The 24,479-nt window shown below is 45.9% G+C and overlaps 1 protein-coding gene across 13 annotated transcripts in view; it reads left to right on the plus strand.

Moving 5' to 3' along the window:
* Nucleotides 1-24,479, plus strand: part of CHD5 (chromodomain helicase DNA binding protein 5) — a 154,810-nt gene that overhangs the window by 75,840 nt on the left and 54,491 nt on the right. For 9 of the 13 annotated variants that reach the window (XM_043992493.1, XM_043992496.1, XM_043992494.1 and 6 more), the window contains exons 5-17: nt 1,085-1,323; nt 3,074-3,198; nt 6,204-6,360; nt 7,519-7,685; nt 8,185-8,403; nt 12,112-12,318; nt 12,727-12,938; nt 16,146-16,277; nt 16,503-16,611; nt 19,616-19,807; nt 20,185-20,385; nt 23,111-23,248; nt 23,427-23,548. In XM_043992493.1, the coding sequence (XP_043848428.1) occupies nt 1,085-1,323; nt 3,074-3,198; nt 6,204-6,360; nt 7,519-7,685; nt 8,185-8,403; nt 12,112-12,318; nt 12,727-12,938; nt 16,146-16,277; nt 16,503-16,611; nt 19,616-19,807; nt 20,185-20,385; nt 23,111-23,248; nt 23,427-23,548 (2,220 nt within the window). The remainder of the gene's footprint in view (nt 1-1,084; nt 1,324-3,073; nt 3,199-6,203; nt 6,361-7,518; nt 7,686-8,184; nt 8,404-12,111; nt 12,319-12,726; nt 12,939-16,145; nt 16,278-16,502; nt 16,612-19,615; nt 19,808-20,184; nt 20,386-23,110; nt 23,249-23,426; nt 23,549-24,479) is intronic. The other 4 variants (XM_043992498.1, XM_043992505.1, XM_043992499.1 and 1 more) reach the window with 1 other exon arrangement.

Here is a 24,479-nt window from a genome sequence, read left to right on the forward strand (position 1 = left end):
CAAGGAATCAGTCAGCAAGCGTTGTTTTAACATTTCCTATGTGCCTGGCATTGTGCCAGTGTCTGGGGATCCAAGTACAAAGAATGAAATCATCCCTACTCTTAAGGAAGTTACATTCTAATCCAGGAGAAAACAAGTATATTTAAAGATACCTAACATAAATATAGTAGGTGGTGCAGCGGATGCCTGGAATCAGGAGGATCTGGGTTCAGATGTGGCCCTCAGACACTTATAAGTTGTGTGACCCTGGGCAAGTCACTTCACTCTGTTTGCCTCAGTTTCCTCATCTGTAAAATGATCTGGAGAAGGAAATGGTAAACACTCTAGTATCTTTGCCAAGAAAATCTTCAATGGAGACATGAAGAGTTGGATATGACTAATTAACTAAACAACAACAAAAGTACAGAGAAATACAGGAAATTTAAATATAATATGGTTTGATTGGAGGGGGGACTAGCCCTTCATGGCATCAGGGAAACTTCAAGCAGAGGGTGGTGTTCTGGCTACATTTTAAAGGGGGAGGGGACCTCTATAAAGCAGAGGTAAGGAGGGACAGCATTCCCAGCATGGGACACAGACACTACAAAGGACCGGAGATGAAGTGTCATGGATGAGGATCAGAGTAGGGGCAGTTTGGCTGGATCAAGGATGTGGGGCAGTGTGAGGACTACTCAGTGGGACTGGAAAAATAGTTCTTCATTACTGCAAGAGAAGGAAGTGGAGGAGTTGAGTCTGAATCTCATATCTTGTATTTCCTAGCCCTGTGTGACTTAGGGCAAATCACGTCAGCTTTCTGGGTCTCAGTATGTGGTATAATGTTTCAGTAGGAGATAATTGAACCGGAAGAATCAGGAAATGGGAGCTTTGCTCGGGACTCTCATCTTCAATTCTTCCTGCATAACCTTTAGGCTATTTCTCTTCTCCGTGCCTCAGTCTTCCAGTCTATAGAATAGCACTAGTGGTTTCTATTGCAGCTGGTAGAAGGTATTTGGGAGAGCTAAGGGGATCATGAGCTGGTTGGTTCATGGGTCCACACAGTGGGGGCCTGGATGTGATTCTCTTCCTGCCTCTGTCCCTTGCCCAGGCCTCTCATTGCCAAGAAGAACCCCAAGATCCCCATGTCAAAGATGATGACGGTGCTGGGGGCTAAGTGGCGAGAGTTTAGCGCCAACAACCCATTCAAGGGGAGCTCGGCGGCAGCAGCAGCGGCGGCGGTGGCAGCTGCTGTGGAGACGGTCACCATTGCCCCGCCGCTGACTGTCAGCCCGCCTCAGCCCATCCAGCCCATGCCCATCCGTAAGGCCAAGACCAAGGAGGGGAAAGGTAAGTGATGCATCTCTGTCAACTGGAAGGGAGGTCCAGTCTCTCTTAGCATCATTTAGTGAATGGATCAACAAGCGTTTATTAAGCACCTACTGTGTGGTAGGCACTGTACTAAGCACCAGAGCTACAAATACAGGGAAAAGCACGGTTCCTGCCCTCAAAGAGATGTCAGCACACATTTATTAAGCACCTACTGTGTGCCAGACTTTATGTTAAGTGCTGGGAATGCAAAGAAAGGCAAAAGAGCCCCTGCCCTAAAGGAGCTGGTGACATGCAGCATCTCTCAGGGTCTCAGATTGGGGGCAATAGACAATGTCGGGTGAAGCTCATCCAGAAGGCCAGTGGGCTGTGGTAGAAGCAGCACTGTGCCCTAGTACCCCCTCAGTCTTCTCCTCACCCTGTGCCACAGCCCCATCCCAAAGTGTGGCTTCCCCATTCTCTAACCCTGGACATCATCCCTATTGCCCGCATCCCTCTCCAGAAGACTGGTGGTCTGCTTGTTGAGCAGAGGCATCTGCGAATAGAAGGCGGTCAGTAGTGTTGAATGTAGCAGAGAAATCTAGAAGGAAGGGGATTGGGAAAAGACCGGATTGGATGCTTAAGAGACTTTTGAGAACTCTGGAGAAGAGTAGCTTCAGCTAAGCTGTGAGCTCTGGAGCATGACTGCCCTGTAGGGAATGAGAGGAGAAAAATCAGAGGCAATGATTGTGGAGAGATTTTTTTTTTGAGGTGAGAAAGAGAGGAGAGAGATAGCAGGATAGCTAGCACAGACACAAACATCGTTACCCATGACTCTGATGACATCAGGGAAAAAGGGAAGAAGGGCTTCTGGAGTGATTCAGTGGGAATAGCAGAATTCAGAAAAGATATTCTGGGAAGACTTCCTGGAGGAGGTGGCCTTTGACCACCTGTTTTTCTTCCTTCCTTCATTCCTTTCTTCGTTCCTTTGTTCCTCTCTCTCTCTCTTTCTCTCTCTCTGTCTCTTCCGTTGTCCCTCCCTCCCTCCATTCCTTTCTGAACTTTGAAGGCTAGCTAGGATTTAGACAGGTGGAGAGCACTAGGGAGGAAACTCCAGGTAGGGGAAAGGGCGTGCTTGTTTGGAGCCTTATGATTGGCTGGTCTTCTGCGTGCCAGTTTCTATTGGTAGAGGGAGCTTCTTGTGTGGGAGATCACTGCCCCTAACATCCAGGAATGACCCTACATCCTCATTGGAATAGGATGGCTCCACTCAGACCATGCTGCCCCTTTGATGAGAAATCACAGGGGACTCAGGGGCTATACATCCCAGCCTCTAACCCCTCACATACATAGAATAATAACTAGGTATTTATCTTTGCCACAACCCTGGGAGATAGGGGCTGTATTTATTCTCATTTTACAGATGAGGAAACTGAGGCAGGGTCACCTAAGCAGGAAGTGTAGTATAGGTATGCTGCCTCTGCCTAAAGATTCTCTGAGGGGGTGGGGTGGGGAGCACAGAACCTCCCAAGGGAGTTTATTTTGTATTTGGACAATGCTAATTCTTACATTTTTTTTCTGGCATCCAACCAAAACTGGCCCTTCTGTAGCTTTCATTCATTGCCGCTGGTTCTGTTCCTTTGGGGCAGACAACTGGAAAAAAAATAACGGGGCCTCAAACAAAAGATTAGGCCTTTCTTACCTGCTGGCATAGTTGGCGTAGGTTGGGTATCTGAGGTAATGCGTGGGCTGGGCTGGGTCATTGGCATGACCCGTGTTCTCTCTTGTTTAGGGCCTGGCGTCAGGAAGAAAATCAAAGGCTCCAAAGATGGAAAGAAAAAAGGCAAAGGGAAAAAAATGGCTGGGCTGAAGTTTCGGTTTGGAGGGATCGCTAACAAGAGAAAAAAAGGCTCCTCGGTAAGTCTGTGCGAGCCAGTATGAGTGCCGGTGTGCCCGTGTGTATGAGAATGCACATCCATGTTGGGTGTGAGCATGGTGGAACTCTGCACATCGCTTTACCTTGTCTGTCTTGGTTTGCTCATCTGGAAAGTGGGGATAATAATAATGCCTGCCTCCTAGGGCACTTGTGAGCATCAAATGAACTAACATCCTTCCTTCCCTCCTCTTTCCCCTCCTTCCTTCCTTCCTTCCTTCCTTCCTTCCTTCCTTCCTTCCTTCCTTCCTTCCTTCCTGCCTGCCTGCCTTCCTTCCCTCCTTCCCTCCTTCCTTCATTCCACTGGAGGTGGCATTTGAGCTGGGCCTAAGAGGGAGTGCATCTAGGCCAGGAGGACCACCTGGCCCAGAGGAGGGAGCTGTAAGTTTGGGGTGTGGCTGTAACGTAGAGGGACTGAGGAGGAGGAATGTGAAATTTGTCTACAAAGTGGAGTCAGCTTGTGAAGGGCTTTAAATGCCAAAGAAAGGAGTTTGTTTGTATTTTACCCTAGAGGTAAGAGGGAGCCCCTGAAGCTTCTTGAGCAGGGGAGAAGCGTGGCCAGCATTCTATCAGGACTTGATTTGGCAGTCAAGTGGAGGTTGGTTTGGAAAGGAGAGAGAAAGAAAACAATTGTAATAGTTTAGAGGAGAGGGAATAAGGCCATTGTTATGGCCATGGGGAAGGAAGGAAGGAAATGGGTATTTATTAAGCACCTCTGCTATATACTGGGCAGTGTGCTAAGTGCTCTACAAATATCTTATTTGATCCTTATCTTGTTGGGTAGGTACTATTATTATATCCATTTTACAATGGAAGAAACTGAGGCAGACAGAGCGACTTACCTAGGATTGCACTGCTAGTAGGTGTTTGAGGTGGGATTTGAACTCAGTTCTTCCTGATCCCAGACCCAATGCTCTATCCACTGCTCTACCTAGCCATCTCTGGTGGAGAGCTCTATGAGTAGAGAGAAGGGGCTGAGAGACACTGAGGAGAGAGAATTGAGGAGATGTGGCTGATGATTGGATGTGCGAGGTTATGGTGGATGAGTGGTCAGTAATGGCTTCTAGATTGTGAGCCTGGGTGATTGGGAAGATGGCGGTGCCCTTGATATAGAAAGTTTAGGACGGCATTGGGAGGAAGGTAATGAGCTTGGTTTGGGTCTACAGGATGCCTAAGGAGAGAGAGGAGGGCTGCACTTGGAGCTGCTGTAATCTTGGACCTGTCGCTATTTTTTTGCGGGGGAGGGGCGGCGATTCTGCCCTTTTCTGTCAGATGGGGGTGGGGGGAGCACGAGGCTGAACTAGATGATCCCGAAGGTTCTTTTCTGCCTTTTGCTCTGATTCTTTGCTTCAGGGAGGAGGAGGAGGAGGAGGAGGAGGAGGAGGAGGAGGAGGAGGAGGAGGAAGACTCTAGCAGGGAGCTCTCTCCCCCACACCACCTCCCTCCCTTCCCTGTCAGTGGCTACCACCCCCGGCTGTGTCCCAGCCCTCCGCAGTGTTCAGCTGCCTGCTTGTATAGAGCTTGTCTGAAGCCTGCCCTCCCACACCACTGTGGAGAAGGGAGAATTAGCCAGCTCTTTAATTATCTGATTATGCCTCGCTGACTTCCCAGTCTGCTTTCCATGAGGTTTGTGAGGGAAGGTGGGGAGGAGAGAGCAGCAGCCAAGCAGAGCCAGGGAGCCTGGCTTAGCGGGTCTGGGCTGTCACCTTCTAGCCCTCCCCAAATGGGAGCTACTTTTTCATTGGGGTTTTTTAAGGAGTCATCCTCATCCCTACCCTCACCCTCATCCCCCACCCCCATCAACACATCAACCAATTCTGGCAGCATATGAAGAGGATTTTTTTTTTTGGTGAGGCAATTGGGGTTAAGTGACTTGCCCAGAGTCACACAGCTAGTAAGTGTTAAGTGTCTGAGGCTGGATTTGAACTCAGGTTTTCCTGAATCCAAGGCCAGTGCTTTATCCACTGCACCATCTAGCTTCCCCATATGAAGAGTTTTGAACTCATAATTGCCTACCTCTGCAAAGAGGGGAAGGGACAACTGTTTTTTTTTTGGGCGGGGGGAGCTGAGCTTGTCATATAATTACATAAAGCCCAGTTTTGCTTTGCTTCTGAATTGTTTTGTCCTTTCCCCCTTTATATTATAGTAGTCATCATCAACATCTATCTATCTACTTACCTTCCTTCCTTCTTCCCTCCCTTCCTACTTTTATTTTTTCTCTGTCTCTCCTTCTTTCTTTTTTCTCTATTTTTGGCATTAATTTAAAAAAATTCTGAATTTCAAATTCTCTTCCTCCCTCCTGCCCCTACCCCACCTGTTGAGAAGAAAAGAAATACAATATCAATTATGCACAAGTCTTTGTTAGGAACTTATTGAATGCTTACAGTTCCCCCTGTGACACAAACTTCACTGACACCAGCTTGGGTGACCTTGGGCCAGTCATTTACCCTCTGTGCCTCAGGCCACTCCTTAGTATTTATCTATTTATTAAACTGTTCTGTCTCTATGTTTTTGACTTCCTCATTAGAACATAAGCCCCTTGCAAATCGGGATTGCTTCATTCATTGTATTTGTACCCCTAGCATCTAGCACAATGCCTGGCACATAGTAGAAGCTTAATAAATGCTTATTGATTGTTTAATTGCTGTAGGAGAAACAGACACAAACTCTACTGTTCAGAAACTTACAATGTAGTTGAGAAATAGGGCAGCTAGGTTGTGCAGTGGATAGAGTACTGGCCCTGGAGTCAGGAAGACTCCTCTCTTGAGTTCAAATCCAGCCTCACACACTTACTAGTTGTGTGATCCTGGGCAAGTCACTTCAATTCTATTTGCCTTAGTTTCCTCAACTACAAAATGGGGATAATAATAGCACCTACCTCTCAGGGTTGTTGTGAGGATTGCATGGCATATTAGCACTTAGCACAGTGTCTGGCACATAGTAGGTGATTAATAAATGCTGGTTCCTTCTCCCCACGCCCCACATGAAGCCTCCATGCACCACCTGTCCTTTCCCCCTCCAGAGTGAGGAAGATGACCGGGAAGAGTCGGACTTTGACAATGCCAGCATTAACAGCTCCTCCATGCGCTCAGAGTGTTCTTCAGCCTTGGGCAAGAAGGGGAAGAGGAGAAGGAAGAAGAAGAGAAGTAAGAATTTGGGGGCCCAGGAGGGGATCAGGGGAGGGTTGGGAGAAAGGGGTCTCTTTCTGATGATGGTTGTGGGGCAGGGCTGGTGGGTGGAATCGAGGAGAGTGAAGTGGGGCAAACCACTTTAGAGCCTCAGTTTCCTCATTTGTAAAATGAGGTGGAGGGAGGGGGATGCTAAGAGAGTATATGGTGGTATAAATGGTGGGGGTGGACTTGGAGTTAGGAAGTCCTGGTTTCCAATCCCACCCTTGACACCTGCCAGCCAAGTGGCTTTGGGAAAGTCACCCTCTCTGAACCTCTAATAATTCCCTAGGATTTATCTACACAACTATAGGGTTATTTGTGGAGTTTCCCAGGCTGACAAAATAGTTAGTCCTTCAAGTGTTTTAAGGATGGTAGGGGTCTATGAAGGGCCAAAAATACTTGGACAGCTCCTCCTATCCCATGCTCAACAGGGGCTCCTGAAGAAACTAGACTTCCAGTTAAGAGACCCCTGTTCCCCTGACTCTGCCACTTACCACCTGTGTGATCGTGGGCAGGTCACTTTCTCATGATGGGCCGCAGTTTCCCCATCTGTAAAACGATGAGGCTACAAGCCTCTCTATTCTCTAAAGGCATTCTCCCATAGGCTATTTCCAATTGTTAACAAGAAGCCCACTCTTACGCCTTCCTGGATTCTGGGATGCCACAGCCCAGAGCCAGAGCTGCCAAGTCAAAGAATAAAAAGGATTGTGAGCAGCCGAAAAGAGTTCAGAGAGCAAAGAGTCCCAGACAGAATCATACAAGATTGGGCGGCTGCCCTTTACCCCTTCCCCTCCCTCCCCTCCTATCAGCCCCTCCCCACGAGGCTGCTCTGCTCATCCCCTCAGGGAGGCAATGAACCTGGTCATAGGTTCATTCACAATGAAGTTGTTAGATGTGGAAATTGTTGGTTCTGGCTCCCAAGGAAGGAGTCATGGAGAGGCTGGGAAATACTCAGTTCAAAGGAATAACTCACAAATAGTAGAATTTCTGGCACCCACCTTGGGGAGGGTGAGATTTTTGAATTGGTTTCTATTTTGCGGGGGGGGGGGGCTCAGTGCCCCCGAGAACACATCTGTAGGGGGGCATGGGCCAACCTTGACCACCTTCTCTGTCTGCTTCTCGGGGGGCCTTCAGTTGAGGATGGGGATGGCTATGAGACAGACCACCAGGACTACTGTGAGGTGTGCCAGCAAGGAGGAGAGATCATCTTGTGTGACACGTGCCCCCGGGCCTATCACTTGGTGTGCCTCGATCCAGAGATGGAGAAAGCTCCGGAAGGCAAATGGAGCTGCCCCCACTGTGTAAGTGTGCCCCTCACCCCTCCTGCTGCCCTCCCCCTGCTCCATCTCCCTGCTCCAGAAGTGGGATCCCCGGCCCTAATTCACTATAAATGTCCCAGGGACCTGTGGCAACTTCCCTGAGGTCCAGCACTTTGCTGCCTTGGTTGGAGGCTCTACGGGAGCTATTGGGGATCCAGTCCTTGTTCTGGGTTTCCCAGTCATAGCACCCCTTCTGGGGTAGCTTTGTCTCCAGCAATGAGGCCTTCTTCCCCAGAGTTCTCCATCCAGAGCTGCCTTTCTCCAGTGCCCAAACTTATCTGGGGATAGGGGGAGATCTAACTCCAAGGGAAGGGATGGGATGAGATGGAATCTGGGAATCCCGTGGGGTTTTTTACAGCTGTTCCTGAGCCGGGCTTGGCTTGGCTCCAGGACGGGGTAAAAGCCCCTTATTCTAGCATATGGAGCTGGGTGGGAAGCCGGATTGGCCAGGTATCAGGGAGTCCCTACTGTCACATTGCAGGAGAAGGAGGGCATCCAATGGGAGCCAAAGGATGAGGAAGAGGAGGAGGATGAAGGGGGTGAGGAGGAAGAGGATGACCACATGGAGTTCTGCCGAGTGTGCAAGGATGGTGGAGAACTTCTCTGTTGTGACACCTGCCCCTCCTCCTATCACCTGCACTGCCTGAACCCGCCACTGCCAGAAATCCCCAACGGGGAATGGCTTTGCCCACGCTGTACAGTGAGTGTTCTACCCATTCATTGAGCTTAACCCCCTGCCCCCAGCCCCCCGGCCTGCTCCCAGCCCTGCTACGTCCAGGGGCTCTGCCACCTGGTTCAGCTCCATTGCTGGTGAGGTCTAGTGGGAAGCTCCCTGGCCTGGGAATTAGGGATGGGGTAGCACAGTCCATGGGAAAGGGAGCAGGGCTTGGGATCAGAGGATGTGGGTTGGAATCTTATCTCTGCTCTTTACTGCCCCTGGAACTGAGGGAAGCCACCATAGTCACTTATCTTTTCCTAGACTCAGTTTCTTCTGATGTCAAATGAAAGGGATTAGAGCAGGTGAGCTTTAGACTTTTCCAGGTCTGACCTGTGTTCTAAGTCTCGCCCTCCTACCCCGACATTCTGTGTTCTAAGACCCCACCAGCTCTGACATTGAGTTCTAAAGGCCCTCCCAGCTCTGACCCTCTGATTCTATAATTTTTCCCTGTCATGGACAATGGGAAATGTTGCTTGGAAGCCCGACAGGCTCTTGTCAGGCTCTCAAGGACGATGAATGTGAGAGAGCCTTGTAAAGCTGGGCTCTATTTTCCGTCTGGCCTGTCCCCTCTGCAGAGCATGGGGTCTCTGGGCCTCAACCTTGGTATCTGCCCTCGTGTCCTCACCCCTTGCTTTTCCCAAAGAACAAATATTTGTTTTCTTTCTCTCCTCTCTCCCCCCTTGCATAGGAGGGGGGGTGGGGAGAGAAAACCAAAGCCTTAGAGCAGATATACAGTCAAGTAACACAAATTCCCACAGTGGTCATGTCCACGAACCCGCGTCTCATTCTGTGCCCTGGGTGCGTCACCCTGGTCGAGGCCTTAGCTTCTGAATCACCTACAGCTTAGAGGCCCTGGGGTGGGGGCCCCGGAGCTCTGAGCTGCTTCAAAGGTCCCCGAGATGCATGGCCTGTGCTTCTTAGGGTAGGGGAGGAGTCTCTTGTTACCACCCCCCCCCATCCCAGGCCTTGCCCTTGGCAAAACTAGTCTTTGTTTCCCCGTAGGGAGGTAGGAATAAGTCTGCCCTTGAGTATGTGCGGCCCCTCCATGTTCCCCCACAGTCCTCCAAGGCCCATGCTGGGGAGAGCAGACAAATGGTCTATGCAGATTCCCAAGAATCTTGAGATTAGATGTCAGCTCCTGCCCGATGCATGTCTTCCTCTGAGAGGTGCTTCTCAGGGCTGGCATGACTGCAGCTGTGATTTGTGCTGCCCGCACGCACTGTGTGATTTTTAGTATGAGATATGGGGGGGAAGGAGACATGGATTATTTTCCTGGCCATTTGCCAGGTTCTGGTGACTGCTTCTGCCTGGGGCCGGGGTGGGGGGGGGAGGCGGTTCTGGGGAAGGGCTGGTGGTCTCTTTGGACTCTTCTATGTCTTTCCATGCCCCTGGACCTCAGGGATCCTGCCCACCCTCCTTTGTATAGCTCCTCTAGCATGTGTGTGTGTGTGTGTGTGTGTGTGTGTGTGTGTGTGTGTGTGTGTGTGTGTGTACATAGCTGTATAAAATGAGAAAAAGAATTGATATCAGGAAATTTTCCTCCTTTTTGCTTCTGCTTCTTCTGGTCTCTAAAGATGAAGAGAAGATTCGGGCTTGGCTTAAATATTATTTCCTTCTCCTTTAAACCCTTCATGGATGCAAGTACTGCTTCAGACATTTACTTACTGTGTGACCTTGGGAATGTCACATAATTTCTAGACCTTAGTTTTCTTCTCTGTCAAGGGAAGGGGTTGGTTTCAGTACCATCTAAGGTCACATCCATGTGTCTCTGCATTATGGTAGGGCCAGGAATCAAATCCTCTACCCCGGTGAGGTAGACATTCCTAAGCACCCCAGGGGCCGGTGTGCCTTCATTTTCCTTGCTTGCCAAGTCAACACTGGCCACATAGATACCAGGACTTGCTCTATGGTGACCAGCTGTATGCTTTGCTGGGCTTGGAGTCAGAAAGGCCCGAATTCGAATTCCATTGCAGGCACTTATTCTTTGGAGTGGCAGCATGGGACAGCAGAAAGACTCGTAATCAGACCTGGGTTTGAATTCCACCTCAGACACTTAGTAGCTGTGTTACCCTGGGCAAGTCCTTAACCTCCATTTGCCTCAGGTTCCTCATATGTAAAATGGGAGATAATAATAATAGCACTTACGTCATGGGGTTGTTGCAAGAGCCAGATGTAGCCACATCCATTAAAGTGCTTGGCAAAGCTTGAAGAACTCTAGAAGCATGTATTATTCTAGGTGAACCCTTGGCATGTCTCACTCTCCTGTGTAGGAAGTAGGACTGTTTTAGACAGCCCTTGCTATAAGCAGGAGAGGAAGGGGCCCTGTCTCTGTAAACCCTGATGGTTCCCCCACACCCTCAGAGGCTTCTGGAATGGGATAATTTTCCTGAATAGGGAGAAGTGCAAGGCAGAGGAAAGAGCACTAGATTGGATGTCAGGATACCTGGGCTCTTGTCCCAGGTCTACCCCTAACTTGCTTCATAATCTTAAGGAAGTCACTTCAACTGTCTGGGCCTCAGTTTCCTTGTCTGTCAAATGTGACTAATGATCCAGGGCCCAGAAAAACCCTTTGGCTTAAGAGTCAGAGGGTTAGGGGCAGCTAGGTGGCACAGTGGCTTTGGATTCAGGAGGACCTGAGTTCAAATCCGGCCTCAGACACTTGACACTTACTAGCTGTGTGACCCTGGGCAAGTCACTTAACCCTCATTGCCCCAGGAAAAAAAAGAGTCAGGTTGGGGCTGAGGCATAACTCAGCTACTACTTCTAGCTCTGTGTGACCTTGGGTAGGTCCATTCACCTCACTAGACCTCAATTTTTTCCTCTGGAAAATGGGGTGGGGGAGGGAGTTTGACTATGTGATTTTTGAAGGTCCCTTTTAACTGTTAAAAATAGCAACAGCTGCCATTGATATTGTTCTTCAACCACTGACAAAGGGTTTTTTCTTATCTCATGCTTATTCCATTCTTAGTATAATCCTATGAGGCTGGTAGCTCATGTACTATCAGCCCCCTTCTACACATGGGAAACCATTGAATCATTTGCCCAGGGTCACGCAGCTAGTAAGTGACAGAGCCAGGATTCAAACCCAGCCCCTCTGACACTAAGTCCAATGTTCTTTCTCCTGTCCTGCTCCAATTGAAGCATTAAGAGTTCTGTATGGGGGCAGCTAGATGGTGCAGTGGATAGAGCACTGGCCCTGGATTCAGGAGTACCTGAGTTCAAATCCGGCCTCAGACACTTAACACTTACTAGCTATGTGACCCTGGGCAAGTCACTTAACCCCAATTGCCTCACCAAAAAAAAAAAAAAAAAGAGTTCTGTATGCATGTTTGAGGTATGAAGTTGACAAACATTTTGTGAAGACCTGCTAGGTGCCTGGTGTGTGTATTTAATGATTTTAGTAGAAAAGTAGAATAGACAAGTCTTCCTTCCTTTCTCTTTTTTCTTCCTTCCTTCCTTCCTTCCTTCCTTCCTTCCTTCCTTCCTTCCTTCCTTCCTTCCTTCCTTCCTTCCTTCCTTCCTTCCTTCCTTCCCTCCTTCCTTCCTTCCTTCTTTCCTTCTTCTCTCTCTCTCTCTGGACCTTTTCAGGGCTGGTCCAATGAGAATAATCTTATTTTGGGTCTGAGGAGGGATGTTCAAGCCCTGGGTGCTAAACAGTTGAGGTTCCCTCATTTCCTTCTTTGTCCTCAGTGCCCCCCCTTGAAAGGGAAAGTCCAAAGGATTCTGCACTGGAAATGGACCGAGCCACCTGCCCCCTTCATCACTGTGCTGCCCCCGCCTGATGCTGACCCAGGCATCCCTCCACCCAAGCCTCTGGAGGGCATCCCTGAACGGGAGTTCTTTGTGAAGTGGGCTGGGCTGTCTTACTGGCATTGTTCCTGGGTGAAGGAACTGCAGGTGAGCAAGAAAGGGAAGAGGGAAGGGAAGGGAAAGGGGTGTGTGTGGTGTATGATACCACTGTGAATCAAGGGCCTCTGGTCTAGCAATGTGTCCTGTCTGTCACCATCCATCAACAAGCACTTATTAAGTGACAACTGTGTGCCAGGCCCTATGCTAGACAGATTCTTATCCCCAAACATAGAAAACGAGACAATTCTCAGTCGTAAAGAGCTTACTGTCTACATTTCCAGATACAGTCTTAGAAGAGGGGGAAATCCATGGGGAGGGAGCTCAAAGGAGGGAGAGCTAGGCTCCCTTGGCTGTTACCACTGGTTAAGCGTGCGGAGGAGTCAGGGCCGGGATGTCGCTGTCCAAGTGCTGAAGGCCTTCCTGGTCTTGCCTCCTCTGCTCTGTCCCGGGCACCAGCTGGAGCTGTATCACACGGTCATGTATCGGAACTACCAAAGGAAGAACGACATGGATGAGCCGCCACCCTTTGACTACGGCTCTGGAGATGAGGACGGCAAGAGCGAGAAGAGGAAGAACAAGGACCCCCACTATGCCAAGATGGAGGAGAGGTTTTATCGCTACGGGATCAAGCCAGAGTGGATGATGATTCACCGAATCCTGAACCACAGGTGAGATGAGGCTGAAGAGGGTGGAGGGCTCAGTGCATGGCTACTTTAGCATCTGCATCATTTAGTCAGGACATTGCATTAACTGAGGCAAGGAAGGGTATGAATACATTTTAGGAAGATTTTTTTTTTAATAAGAAAAGTTGGAACAGGGTTTAATTAAACTCCCTCTAAACTTTACCTGCCCTCATCTAAAATCTCATTTCTTCTAGTGCCTGGTTTCGTGTCCTATAAAGTCATAATTAGGGTGTGTAACTGGGCATTTTTCCCAGGTTACTGAAATTTAGAGGATGCTGTTAGCATGTTTAACAGGTAGAAAAAACAACTGAAGTCTAGCACCTGTTTAATCAATCATCTTATCAGTCAACTAAGTCAGTCTTTGCACATGCCTGGCACATAGATTCTTTTTTTGGGGGGGCAATGAGGGTTAAGTGACTTGCCCAGGGTCACACAGCTAGTGTCAAGTGTCTGAAGCTGGATTTGAACTCAGCTCCTCCTGAATCCAGGGCTGGTGCTTTATCCACTGTGCCACCTAGCTGCCCCCTGGCACATAGATTCTTTTTTTTAAAAAAATGTATTTATTTTAGTTTTCAACATTTGTTTAGATAAGATTTCCAATTTCAAATTTTTCTCCCTCCCTCCCCCCTCCCCTAGAAGCAGGTAATCTGACATATATATATGTATATGTATATGTATATGTATATGTATGTATATGTATATGTATATGTATATGTATATATATACAATAACACTAAACATATTGTTTTATATATATATATATATAAAATAACATTAAACATATCTCTGCATTAGTTGTGTTATACGAGAAGAATCAGAGCAAAAAGGAAAAACCTCAAAAAAGAAACACAACAGCACCCAAAACAAAAGAAATACTATGGTCCAATCAGTGTCCATATTCCACAGTTCCCTTTTTTTCCCTTGGATTTGGAGAGCCTTTTCCATCATGAGTCCTTTGGAACTTTCTTGTACTGTTGGATTGGTGAGAAGAATCTAGTCTATCACAGTTGATCAACACACAATGTTGACAATACTGTGGCACATAGATTCTTAATAAATGTTGATTGATTAAAAAAAAATGTTTTAAAGTTGTCTTCTGGCTACAACCATCCTAGGCAATAGCCTCCTCTGGAGTGGTCTTATGCTCACAGGGGTCCATATCTTGAGGTCAATTCTCTCAGCTTTCCTTCTTTAACCTGAATTTGTCTTAAAATTTTGGTATTAAAGTACCAGAATTGCTTTGCTTACTTAAGTGCTCCTATACTGTAGTCCTCCAAAGGGTTTGGATTCTTTCCTTTGGGAAAACGGCCAAGGGGAGGGGAAAACTAAGACCCACGACTTCTACCTCTATTAAATTACATATTAAAAGCGCAGATTGTAATTCTCCCTCTCTTCTCCCCCCCCCCTCCAAGCTGGACAGATGAATTTTCCCAAAATATATTACCCCAAAGCCCTGATAACTACTAATTATTTATTGAAAAACCCATAAATTTCCCTGGTCACAAGGCAATCAGTCTTACCTTTATTGATTTTGGGGCTTGGTGCAGCCATTACTCATGCAAACCATTCTCACCTGTCTCTGCTTTTCTGTGGAAGCCATTAATTTCTTTCCATGAATCTTGCAGGCCTGTGTCACGTGCATTTTGGGGACATACCAGAGGTCCCCAGTTGTCTACCCAACTCATTCTGTCACAAAGGGATATTGCCTGGTGTTTGAATCAATAAAGTGCCTACTATGTGCTAGGCACTGTTCTAGGGAATGTGAAAAACAAAAGTGAAACAAGCCCTACCCTCAAGGGGCTTATACGGGGTGGGCCCAAAGTCACAACGTTTTGATAATTTTTGAAAATTGCTTTTTCTTTATTTTTCACCATTTACAAGATTTGACTTTTCACATGTAATATAAATTCATTTCCTATATATACTGTACATGATGCTATGGTATTGCAAATTAAAAACAAAAAATAAAGGAGTTATTAAATATTGAAACCCCTTCATGACTCTTGGCCCACCCTGTATTTTACTAGGGGGAGGTAGGAACAGCACATGCCCAGTTAACATATGTACAAAATAAATAAAAAGCCAAAATCAGTTAAGAATTGGGGAATGGGCACCCTAACATTTAGGGTTGTGGGTTAGGAAGGCCTCATGAAGGATGTGGCATTTCAGCTGAGCCTTGGACATCATAGGCAAAGGTGTGGAGGGAGGAACAACAAGAAGAAAGTGGCTGGGTGGTGCAGTAGATAGAGCGCTGGGCCTGGAGTCAGGAAGACCTGAGTTCAAATTTGACCTCAGATACTTGCTAGCTGTGTGACCCTGGGCCAGTCACTTAACCCTGCTTGCTTCAGTTTCTTCATCTGTAAAATGCACTGGAGAAGGAAATGACAAACCACTCTAGTGTCTTTGCCAAGAAAACCCCAAATGGATGTCCCTAGCATTAACGATGACGATGATATTAAGGTTTACAAATCACTCTCATCTGATCCTTACAACTACCCTGTGAGGTCTGTGCTATTATTATCCCACTTTACAGATGAAGAGAGGTTAATGGACTAGCCCTGGGTCACACAGTTAAAGTAAGTGTCTAAGTCAGAATTTGAACTCAGCACTTTATCCACCACACCAACTGACTGTTGAGATTCATTCACTGGGTCATAGGAAGGGACTTTAGAAGTCATTTCATCTAGTCTCCTTTTATAGAAGATTTTACATTAATTCTTCAAATATTTAAGCCCCCAAGTCCATTTCATAGTAAAACTGAGGTCTCAAAAGGTCCTCAAAAGGACTTGTCCAGTGACAGGCTGGTCAGATCACAGATTTAGGGCTGGAAGGGACATTGGAGAGCATTCAGTCCAGTGTTGTACATTTTACAAATGAGGCACAGAGGTCCAGTGACTTGTCCAGACTCACATAGGTAGTAAATGCTAGAGGCTGGATTTGAATCCAGCTCTCTAGGACTCCAGTGTTCTCTCCATGTGGTCTTCTTAGGTTACAGGAATATGCATTGGCTTAATTAAATTTGCTCTTGTATCCCTTGGGTTATTGAGAAGATCAGAATGTGAAAGTATATTATATAAATTGGAAAACCTTGTGCTCATGTAAAATCTCAGTGTCTGCCTCTTCCTCCTGCCCTCGTACACACACACACTCAGGCTCTGAAGCAAGCACACATGCCTGTTGGTTCTGTTGCAGCTTTGACAAGAAGGGGGATGTGCACTACCTGATCAAATGGAAGGACCTTCCCTATGACCAGTGTACCTGGGAGATCGACGACATTGACATCCCTTACTATGAGAACCTGAAGCAAGGCTATTGGAACCACAGGTACCTCCCGAGGCCTGGGCTGGGGTCTAGGGGACAGGTGTGGGCCCCCGCAGCCACCTGAGTGCTTCTCGGATTCTTGTCCCTCCAGCCTCTCTCTCCCTCCCCCCTCTCTCCTTCCTTCCCTTCCTCTTTCCTCTCCTCCTCCTCCTCCTCCTCTTCCTCTCCCTCCCTTTTTTCCCTTTTCTCTCCTTCTTGCCTTTCATTACCCATGATGCTTTCTTGTAGGGAGCTGATGTTAGGAGAAGATTCCCGGCCACCCAAGCGACTGAACAAGAAAGGAAAAAAACTGAAAGATGACAAACTGGAAAAGCCGCCGGAGACTCCCTTAGTGGATGTGAGTTGGGCAGGAGGGGGAGTGGCAGGGGGCAGGACTTAGGAGCGGGTTGGTTGGCACCTTATCTCATTGGCGTGGAATGGTGGATACAGTGATGGACCTAAACGGGAAGCCCTGGGTTAAACTCTGACTCTGATGCTTACTAGTGTGGGCAAATCCTTCAGCCTCCCTGAGCCTTGGTAAAGTCAGGATAATAAGGAGATGAGCTTCAGTGAGATAAAGTGTTATATAAATGCTAGCTGCCAGAGGGCTGAACTTGGCACCAGGACCCTCCAGAATCAAATGGAAAGTCCCCTGTTTGGCATTCAGAGCTCTTCATGTTCTGGCCCCTCCCCCACTCCAGGGACTCTGCAATCCAGCGACACTTGGCCCCCTTTCTTGAGCTTCCTCCTCGCTCCCATCTCTGTGCCTTTGCACTGGCTGGACCCCATGCCTGAGATGCCCATCCTCCTCACCTCTGCCTCTGAGAATTCCAGCTCAAATCCTACCTCTGCTTCCCTCCAACAGATTACTTTCCATCTTCTCTACACAGGACAGCTTAAATTTAGAGCTAACCCAGGACTTTTGGGATACCATATCTATCTATCTATCTATCTATCTATCTATCTATCTATCTATCTATCTATCTATCTATCTATCTATCTATCTATCTATCTATCTATCTATCTCCATCCACCTATCATCCATCCATCCACCCATCCATCTGTCATCCATTCATCTATCTATCCACCCATCTATCTATCTATCTATCTATCTATCTATCTATCTATCTATCTATCTATCTATCTATCTCCATCCACCTATCATCCATCCATCCACCCATCCATCTGTCATCCATTCATCTATCTATCCATCCATCTATCTATCTATCTATCTATCTATCTATCTATCTATCTATCTATCTATCTATATCCATCCACCTATCATCCATCCATCCACCCGTCCATCTGTCATCCATTAATCTATCTATCTATCTATCTATCTATCTATCTATCTATCTATCTATCTATCTATCTATCATCCATCCATCCATCCATCCATCCATCCATCCATCCATCCATCCATCCATCCATCTTTCTATCCATCCATCCATCCATCCATCCATCCATCCATCCATCCATCCATCCATCCATCCATCCATCCATCCATCCATCCATCCATCCGTCTGTTTGTGTATCTGTCTATCTACCTAGTTGACATGTCATCTGTGCTATTAAAATGTAAGCTCCTTAAGGTCAGGGGGCTGACTTTGACTTCTTTTGTTTCCACAGTCCTTAGCTCAAATCACCTGTTAGTTCTGTGACCCTGATAGAGTCACTTCACTTATCTGTAATAATAATACCTCCCTTGAAAGATGCTGTGAGGACCAGATGAGATAATATAATTTTGCAAACCTTAAAATGCCATAGAAATGTTAGCTTTTATTGCTATTTTTAGTTTTGTTATTATTTGTGGAGAGGTCATATTCAGCTTCTGAAGTGTCTCTTTCCTTAGGCTGCCAGAGTATTTTTATTTTAGCTTGTTTGCCTTGTGGGAACAAAGGTGTCCTTTATATACACACATCCACACACATATATATACACACATATATACAGACATATATTCACATACACACACATATACAGACATATATACACATATATTCACATACACGTATATGTATCTCATCCATATCCAATGACTACTCATTAATAATAATAGTTAACAATTTATATAGTGTTTACTTTGTGCTAGGCACTGCTAAGCGATTTACAATGATTATCTCATTTGATCCTCACAACAACCCTGGGAGAGATGTACCATTATCATCCCCATTTAACAGATGAGGAAACTGAAATTTTTCATGTATAAAGAAGTATCGTTAAGCAAAGTGAACAAGCATATTAGCTCTGATTAGCATCTGATAATGTGTGCCTCATGCTGCACACATACATTGATCAGAATTCTTACATTCTTCAACTGTTTTCCCCCTTTACATTATTGTATAGATATTTCAGGGCAACTAGGTGTTACAGTGCATAGAGTGCTATACCTGGCATCAGGAAGACTTACTCATCTTCCTGAGTTCAAATCTGTCCTCAGACACTAAGTGTATGACCTTGGGCAAGTCACTTCACCCTGTTTGCCTCAGTTTCCTCATCTGTAAAATGAGCTGCAGAAGGAAACGGCAAAGCACTTTACTATCTTTGCCAAAAAAATCCCCAAATGGGGTCATAAAGAGTCGGACATGACTGAAAAACGCCTGAACAAATAATAAGTATCTCTCTTCCTTCTATGCACTTACTGTATCAGGCTGTACAGATCTTTCCATTTTATGATGAATTTCTCATTGAACATTCCTTATGGTATAATAATCCATTATTTTTATATTCCACGATTGGTTCATCAGCAGTCCCCAATCAGTGGGTCCCCACTTCCCTACCAGCTCCTATATCTCTCTGTATCTGTGGGGGCCTTTCTCCAACATTTTTAGAGTTTATGACCCAAGAAATTGGATCACTGGGTCAAAGAGGATGGAAAGCTGAGTGACTTCTTTAGAATAATTACAAATTGATTTCCAGAATGGCTGGACCAGATCACAGCTTCATTGGTATCGGGCCACTTGACCTCACTGTATTTAACAATCAGTTGCTTGGCCCAGGGGAGGGGTAATCACAGTGACAGGTCACGGAAAGCTTTGAGGTTTGCTGAGCACTCTCGTATGTTATTTTATGTTGGGATGGATGTCAAGCTTCCGTTCAAGCTGGAGAGAGCGGAGAGAGTGGAGATGTCACTTGGAGCATGGGCTATTGCACTGGAAACCTTCAGAGGCAGAGTGAGAAGACAAACTACATAGGGCTCCCTACAGCCATAATAGGAAGGGTGTAAGCTCCCCAAGGGCAAGGACTGTTTGGGGCCCTCTTTTTGGTATCTTCAGCTCTTGGCACAGTGCCACGTAATAAATGCTTGTTGATTGATAGTGACTATGTAGACAACAGGGCCTTGGTTGCTTCTCCCCAAACAGCCCACTGTCAAGTTTGACAAGCAGCCATGGTACATCGATGCCACGGGCGGGACCCTCCACCCTTATCAGCTGGAGGGACTGAACTGGCTGAGGTTCTCCTGGGCCCAGGGCACAGACACCATCCTGGCTGACGAGATGGGGCTGGGGAAGACGGTCCAGACCATCGTATACCTATATTCCCTCTATAAGGAGGTGAGTCCTTCAGGGTTGGTGTGGTATACAGTGTATAATTGGAGTCAGAGGGACCTGGGTTCAAATCTTAGCTCTCCCAGTTGTTGCCTGTGTGACCTTGGACAAGTCATTTCTCAAGTGTCACTGATGTTTACAATGAAGAGGTTGGACTGGATGTCTCCAAGCGTAGGAATTTATGACTAGAATCTTTCTGAGGTCTCTTCATTCTTTATATCTGCATGTACATTTAAATGCAAATATGGCCTGAGTACAAACATGGCTTCGGTGCCTGGGATTTATTTGTTGATTGGTTGATTGATTACCATTCTAAATCAATGATTTTACAGAGAGCCACTGGCATCGCGGCAAGCTCATCTGGGCACTGTCTCTTTCCCCAGGGTCATTCTAAGGGGCCATACTTGGTCAGTGCCCCCCTGTCCACCATCATTAATTGGGAGAGGGAATTTGAGATGTGGGCACCTGACTTTTATGTGGTCACTTACACCGGGGACAAGGAGAGTCGATCAGTGATCCGGGAGAATGAGTTTTCCTTCGAGGATAATGCTATCCGGAGTGGGAAGAAGGTTTTCCGCATGAAAGTAAGAGCTTTTGGGGTTTGCTTTGGGCTTTTTGGGGGGCTGGGAAGGTGGGAGGATTGGGAGGGTTGAGTTCAATACTAAAGGGAATCAAACTAATATGTAGAGAAGCCTCTCAAGCTATCTTTATTGCCCTATAGCATCTTCTCCATTGACAACTTAGAGACCTTATTGGGTGTCAAGCTCCATTGGGATTTCCTATGGGTTCTTTTTTTCTTTTTCATTATAGAAAAGGGAATGATTAGAATCTCTTCTCAGAATCATGCCTTTAAATGCACAAAAAACCCCACGCAAGATTGCAAAGGAAACCAAAGGTTAATGAAAATAAAGATGTAATTGGTTTCCTATCCAAGTTCACAGACCCCCTGAAATCTTGTTGATTGTAGGTTAAGAACCCTGGCAGTTTGCTGGAGTGGATAGAATGTGGAACTTGGAATCAAGAAGTTCTGAGTTCAAATCCTGCCTCTTATAATTCTCTAGGACTTATCTATCTACTAAATCATACAAGGGTGGTAATCTGCGTAAGTGGAGGGAGTTTTGGTAAAATCCTTTTTATAGTCACACCAAAATATTATAATACAAAAGTAAGAATTAAAAATGTGATAATATTACCAAAACCATTAAAGAACATATATTAAATGTTAAATAATTTTATGATTTATAATTTTGTTCTAAAATTTTTTATTATTATGACCTAACAACACCTATTGATCCTTCTCTTCTAATAGAAACAGGCAGAACCAACCAACAAAACAATCGTTATATGATGCATTCACACTCATTCTCTTCCTCTCTGATGAGATTAAGTAGGAAAGTTTGTGCTCACTCAGATTGATTAACACAGTTAACAGACTTTAGCAGCCATTATATTCTATTTATAACTTATGGGTTTTTTTTTTGTTTGTTTTTACGGAGCAATGAGGGTTAAGTGACTTGCCCAGGATCACACAGCTAGTAAGTGTCAAGTATCTGAGTCTGGATTTGAACTCAGGTCCTCCTGAATCCAGGGCAGGTGCTTTATCCATTGCTGCCGCCTGTAGCTTATCTTATTATTAATAATAGCTAACATTTATATAGCACTTTGAGGTTTACAAAGCTTTTTACAAACATTACCTCATCTTGCCCTCACAACCACCCTGGGGGGTAGTTTCTAATTATTGCATCCATTTTACAGCTGGTAAAAACAGAGGTTAAGTGACTTACACAGGACTACACTGTCAGGAATTTTGGGAATACTCTAGGTCCAGTGCTCTATCCACTGTGCCACCTAGCTGCCTCTTGAAAGGGTGAATCAATTGTTGGCCTTATTGGGTCAATATCACAGTCCATACAGCCCAAGGTTACATCTTGGATGGGATAAATAAAATAGGTTGGGAAGTACTCTCTGATATCATCCTTGAAAGTCTGGGACACATACATGCCCCAAGACACTTTAGCTTCTTATAGTAATTCATGGATCTTTTCTCTGTGATTTCAACTAAATGATTTTTAGAAGGCTGTTTATAGTTTAATAACTCCAACTCACTGTAGGAATGATAAGGAGTCATGCTGATCAGTCCTGACTCTCTATTTCCACGGTCTTCTTTCTCTCCATTTTCTCTCACATGGGAGAATGGCTCAAAAATGGAATGGGCTGCAAAAAACATCATGAAAAGGAAAAAGGAAGAACCTAGCTAAGCAAAAATATTCATAGCTACTCCATGAATAATAGGAAAACAAATTGGAGGACACCTATATTCCCACAACTAGAGGATAACTGAATATGTTGTGGTCTATTAATGCAATGGAGAAAAAATGATAAATATGAAATATTTATCATTTCAATGGATCTATATAAGGTGATGCAGAGTGAAAAGAGTGGAGTGTAAAGACTGTCTCTATGGGAAGACAATGCTAAAGATACTAGTGGTTGGGTGACTAGGAACAAAAGTGTTTCATTACTTATTTGTTAACTTTTTTTTGGTTCTGCCTTATAAAAATGGGTAGTTGGCTAGGGTAATTTTACTCTTTGTTTTGTTTTTTATTAACTCTATTATCACAAATAAAAATTTTTACTTCCTAGAGAAGTAGTGAGTTTCCCATCCTAAATGTATTTCTTTCAAGCTTCATGGGAAAGGGCTTATTTCTTGAGAACCGACTGAGTGAATAGAATGTTTATTTATTTTTTAAGTGCTTACTTTGTACAAAGCACTGTGCCAAGTTCTGGGGATACACACAGAAAAGGAACACAGTCCCTGTTCTCAGGGAGCTTCTGTTCAAACGGGGGGAGACAACACATGTATGGAAGAGTCTCAGGGGAATATCTTTTCTTTAAATGGTTGAACCATTTGGAAATCAGAAGCTTCTTACTGCATCTTCAGTAGATGTGGCTGTAATACCTGCAGGAGCAGGTCCAGGATGATTTTCTGTGGGGTGGGACATGGAAGTGTTGCTATTTCCAAGGCTCCTGGGTTCAGGGTTGTCTCCATCAGGGTCTGATGGGAGAGTCTGGTGGTGGTGGTTTGACCTGTGAGTGGCAGATGGTTGGTCCCTTCTTCATAGAATCTGCCTCTTTAAATGATGGCAGTGACTAGTCTAGGGGTATTGCTCTTGTGTCTGTTGGTGACAGTCGGTCAGCAGTTGAGGAAGGTGGGCCCCTTCTCCACAATGATTTCTTTCCTCACCAGTGGCTACAGAAGAAACCTCTCTCAGCCTTCATCTTCCAAACTCTTCCCTTCTTTCCATGCAGAAAGAGGCACAGATCAAGTTCCATGTCTTGCTTACTTCCTATGAACTCATTACCATTGATCAGGCCATACTGGGGTCCATCGAATGGGCCTGTCTTGTGGTAGATGAGGCCCACAGGCTGAAAAACAACCAGTCTAAGGTAAGCTGTCTTATCCAGGGAGGCAGGGTGGGGAGAAACCAGTGATAGGCTGCTCTCAGTATACTGGCTTCTTCTGGGCTCTAGATGTGACTTGGAAAGTACACTCACTGATCTTTTAATAGGCAGGCACAAAGCAGAGGGGCCAGGACCAGAACCATCTTCTCTTTCTTCTCCCCAGTTCTTTAGGGTGTTGAATAGCTACAAGATTGATTACAAGCTGCTGCTTACAGGGACACCCCTACAGAACAACCTCGAGGAGCTATTCCATCTTCTAAACTTCCTGACTCCAGAACGGTTCAAGTGAGTCACCCTTTTTGTCCAGAATCCCCAAACTGCAAAGGGTCTCAAAGGACAACTAACTCAACTCTAACCTGAGCTAGAAATTCCTTGCATAACTTCCCCATAAATTAGTCATCCCACTTCTGCTCCAAAAGCTTCCATTGATAGGGCCATTTAAGGTTTGCTTTATGTATATCATCCATCCATCCATCCATCCATCTATCCATCCATCCATCCATCCATCCATCCATCCATCCATCCATCCATCCATCCATCCATCCATCCATCCATCCACCCATTCATCCTTTGGGCCTCACGACAATACTGTGAAGTAGGTACTACAGGTATGAAGAGCTTTAAATGCCAAATAGAGGATTTTGTATTTGATCCTGGAGGTGATAGGAAGCCACCAGAGTTTATTGGAGACCTGCAATTTAGGAAAATAGTTTTGAATGGATAATGGATTGGAGTAGGGAGAGACTTGAGGCAGGCTGACCCACCAGCAAACTACTATTGCAGTGGTCCAGGTGTGAGGTGATGAGGGTGGCAGTGTCAGAGGAGAGAGGGCCAATCAACAGGCCTCTGCAACAGATTAGGGATGAGGGGTGAGAGTTAGTAAGGTCTAATAGAGAGACAACAATGGGATGACACCATGTCATCACCATGCTGGATGAGTGCTATGGTGAGGGTGGTGAGGATGACAATGTGGGATGGTGATAGTGGTGCTTGCTGATGTCTTAGAGGTCACAGAATCCAACGTCCTTTCTATATAAGGAAACCAAGGTCCACTAGGTGAAAGTACTTGTTCAGGGTCACACAGCTAGTGATCTGAGGGAGAAGTCCTCCTAAGCTCAGTGCTCTCTTGAGCACTTCACACCCATGTCATTCTCTGTAGCTCAGCCAGCTCTTGACTCTTCAGAGGGCTGGAGAGGTGGGAGAGGATTGGATTCAG

The sequence above is a fragment of the Dromiciops gliroides genome, chromosome 3 (genome assembly GCF_019393635.1).
Source record: "Dromiciops gliroides isolate mDroGli1 chromosome 3, mDroGli1.pri, whole genome shotgun sequence".
NCBI classification, from domain to species: Eukaryota; Metazoa; Chordata; class Mammalia; order Microbiotheria; family Microbiotheriidae; genus Dromiciops; species Dromiciops gliroides.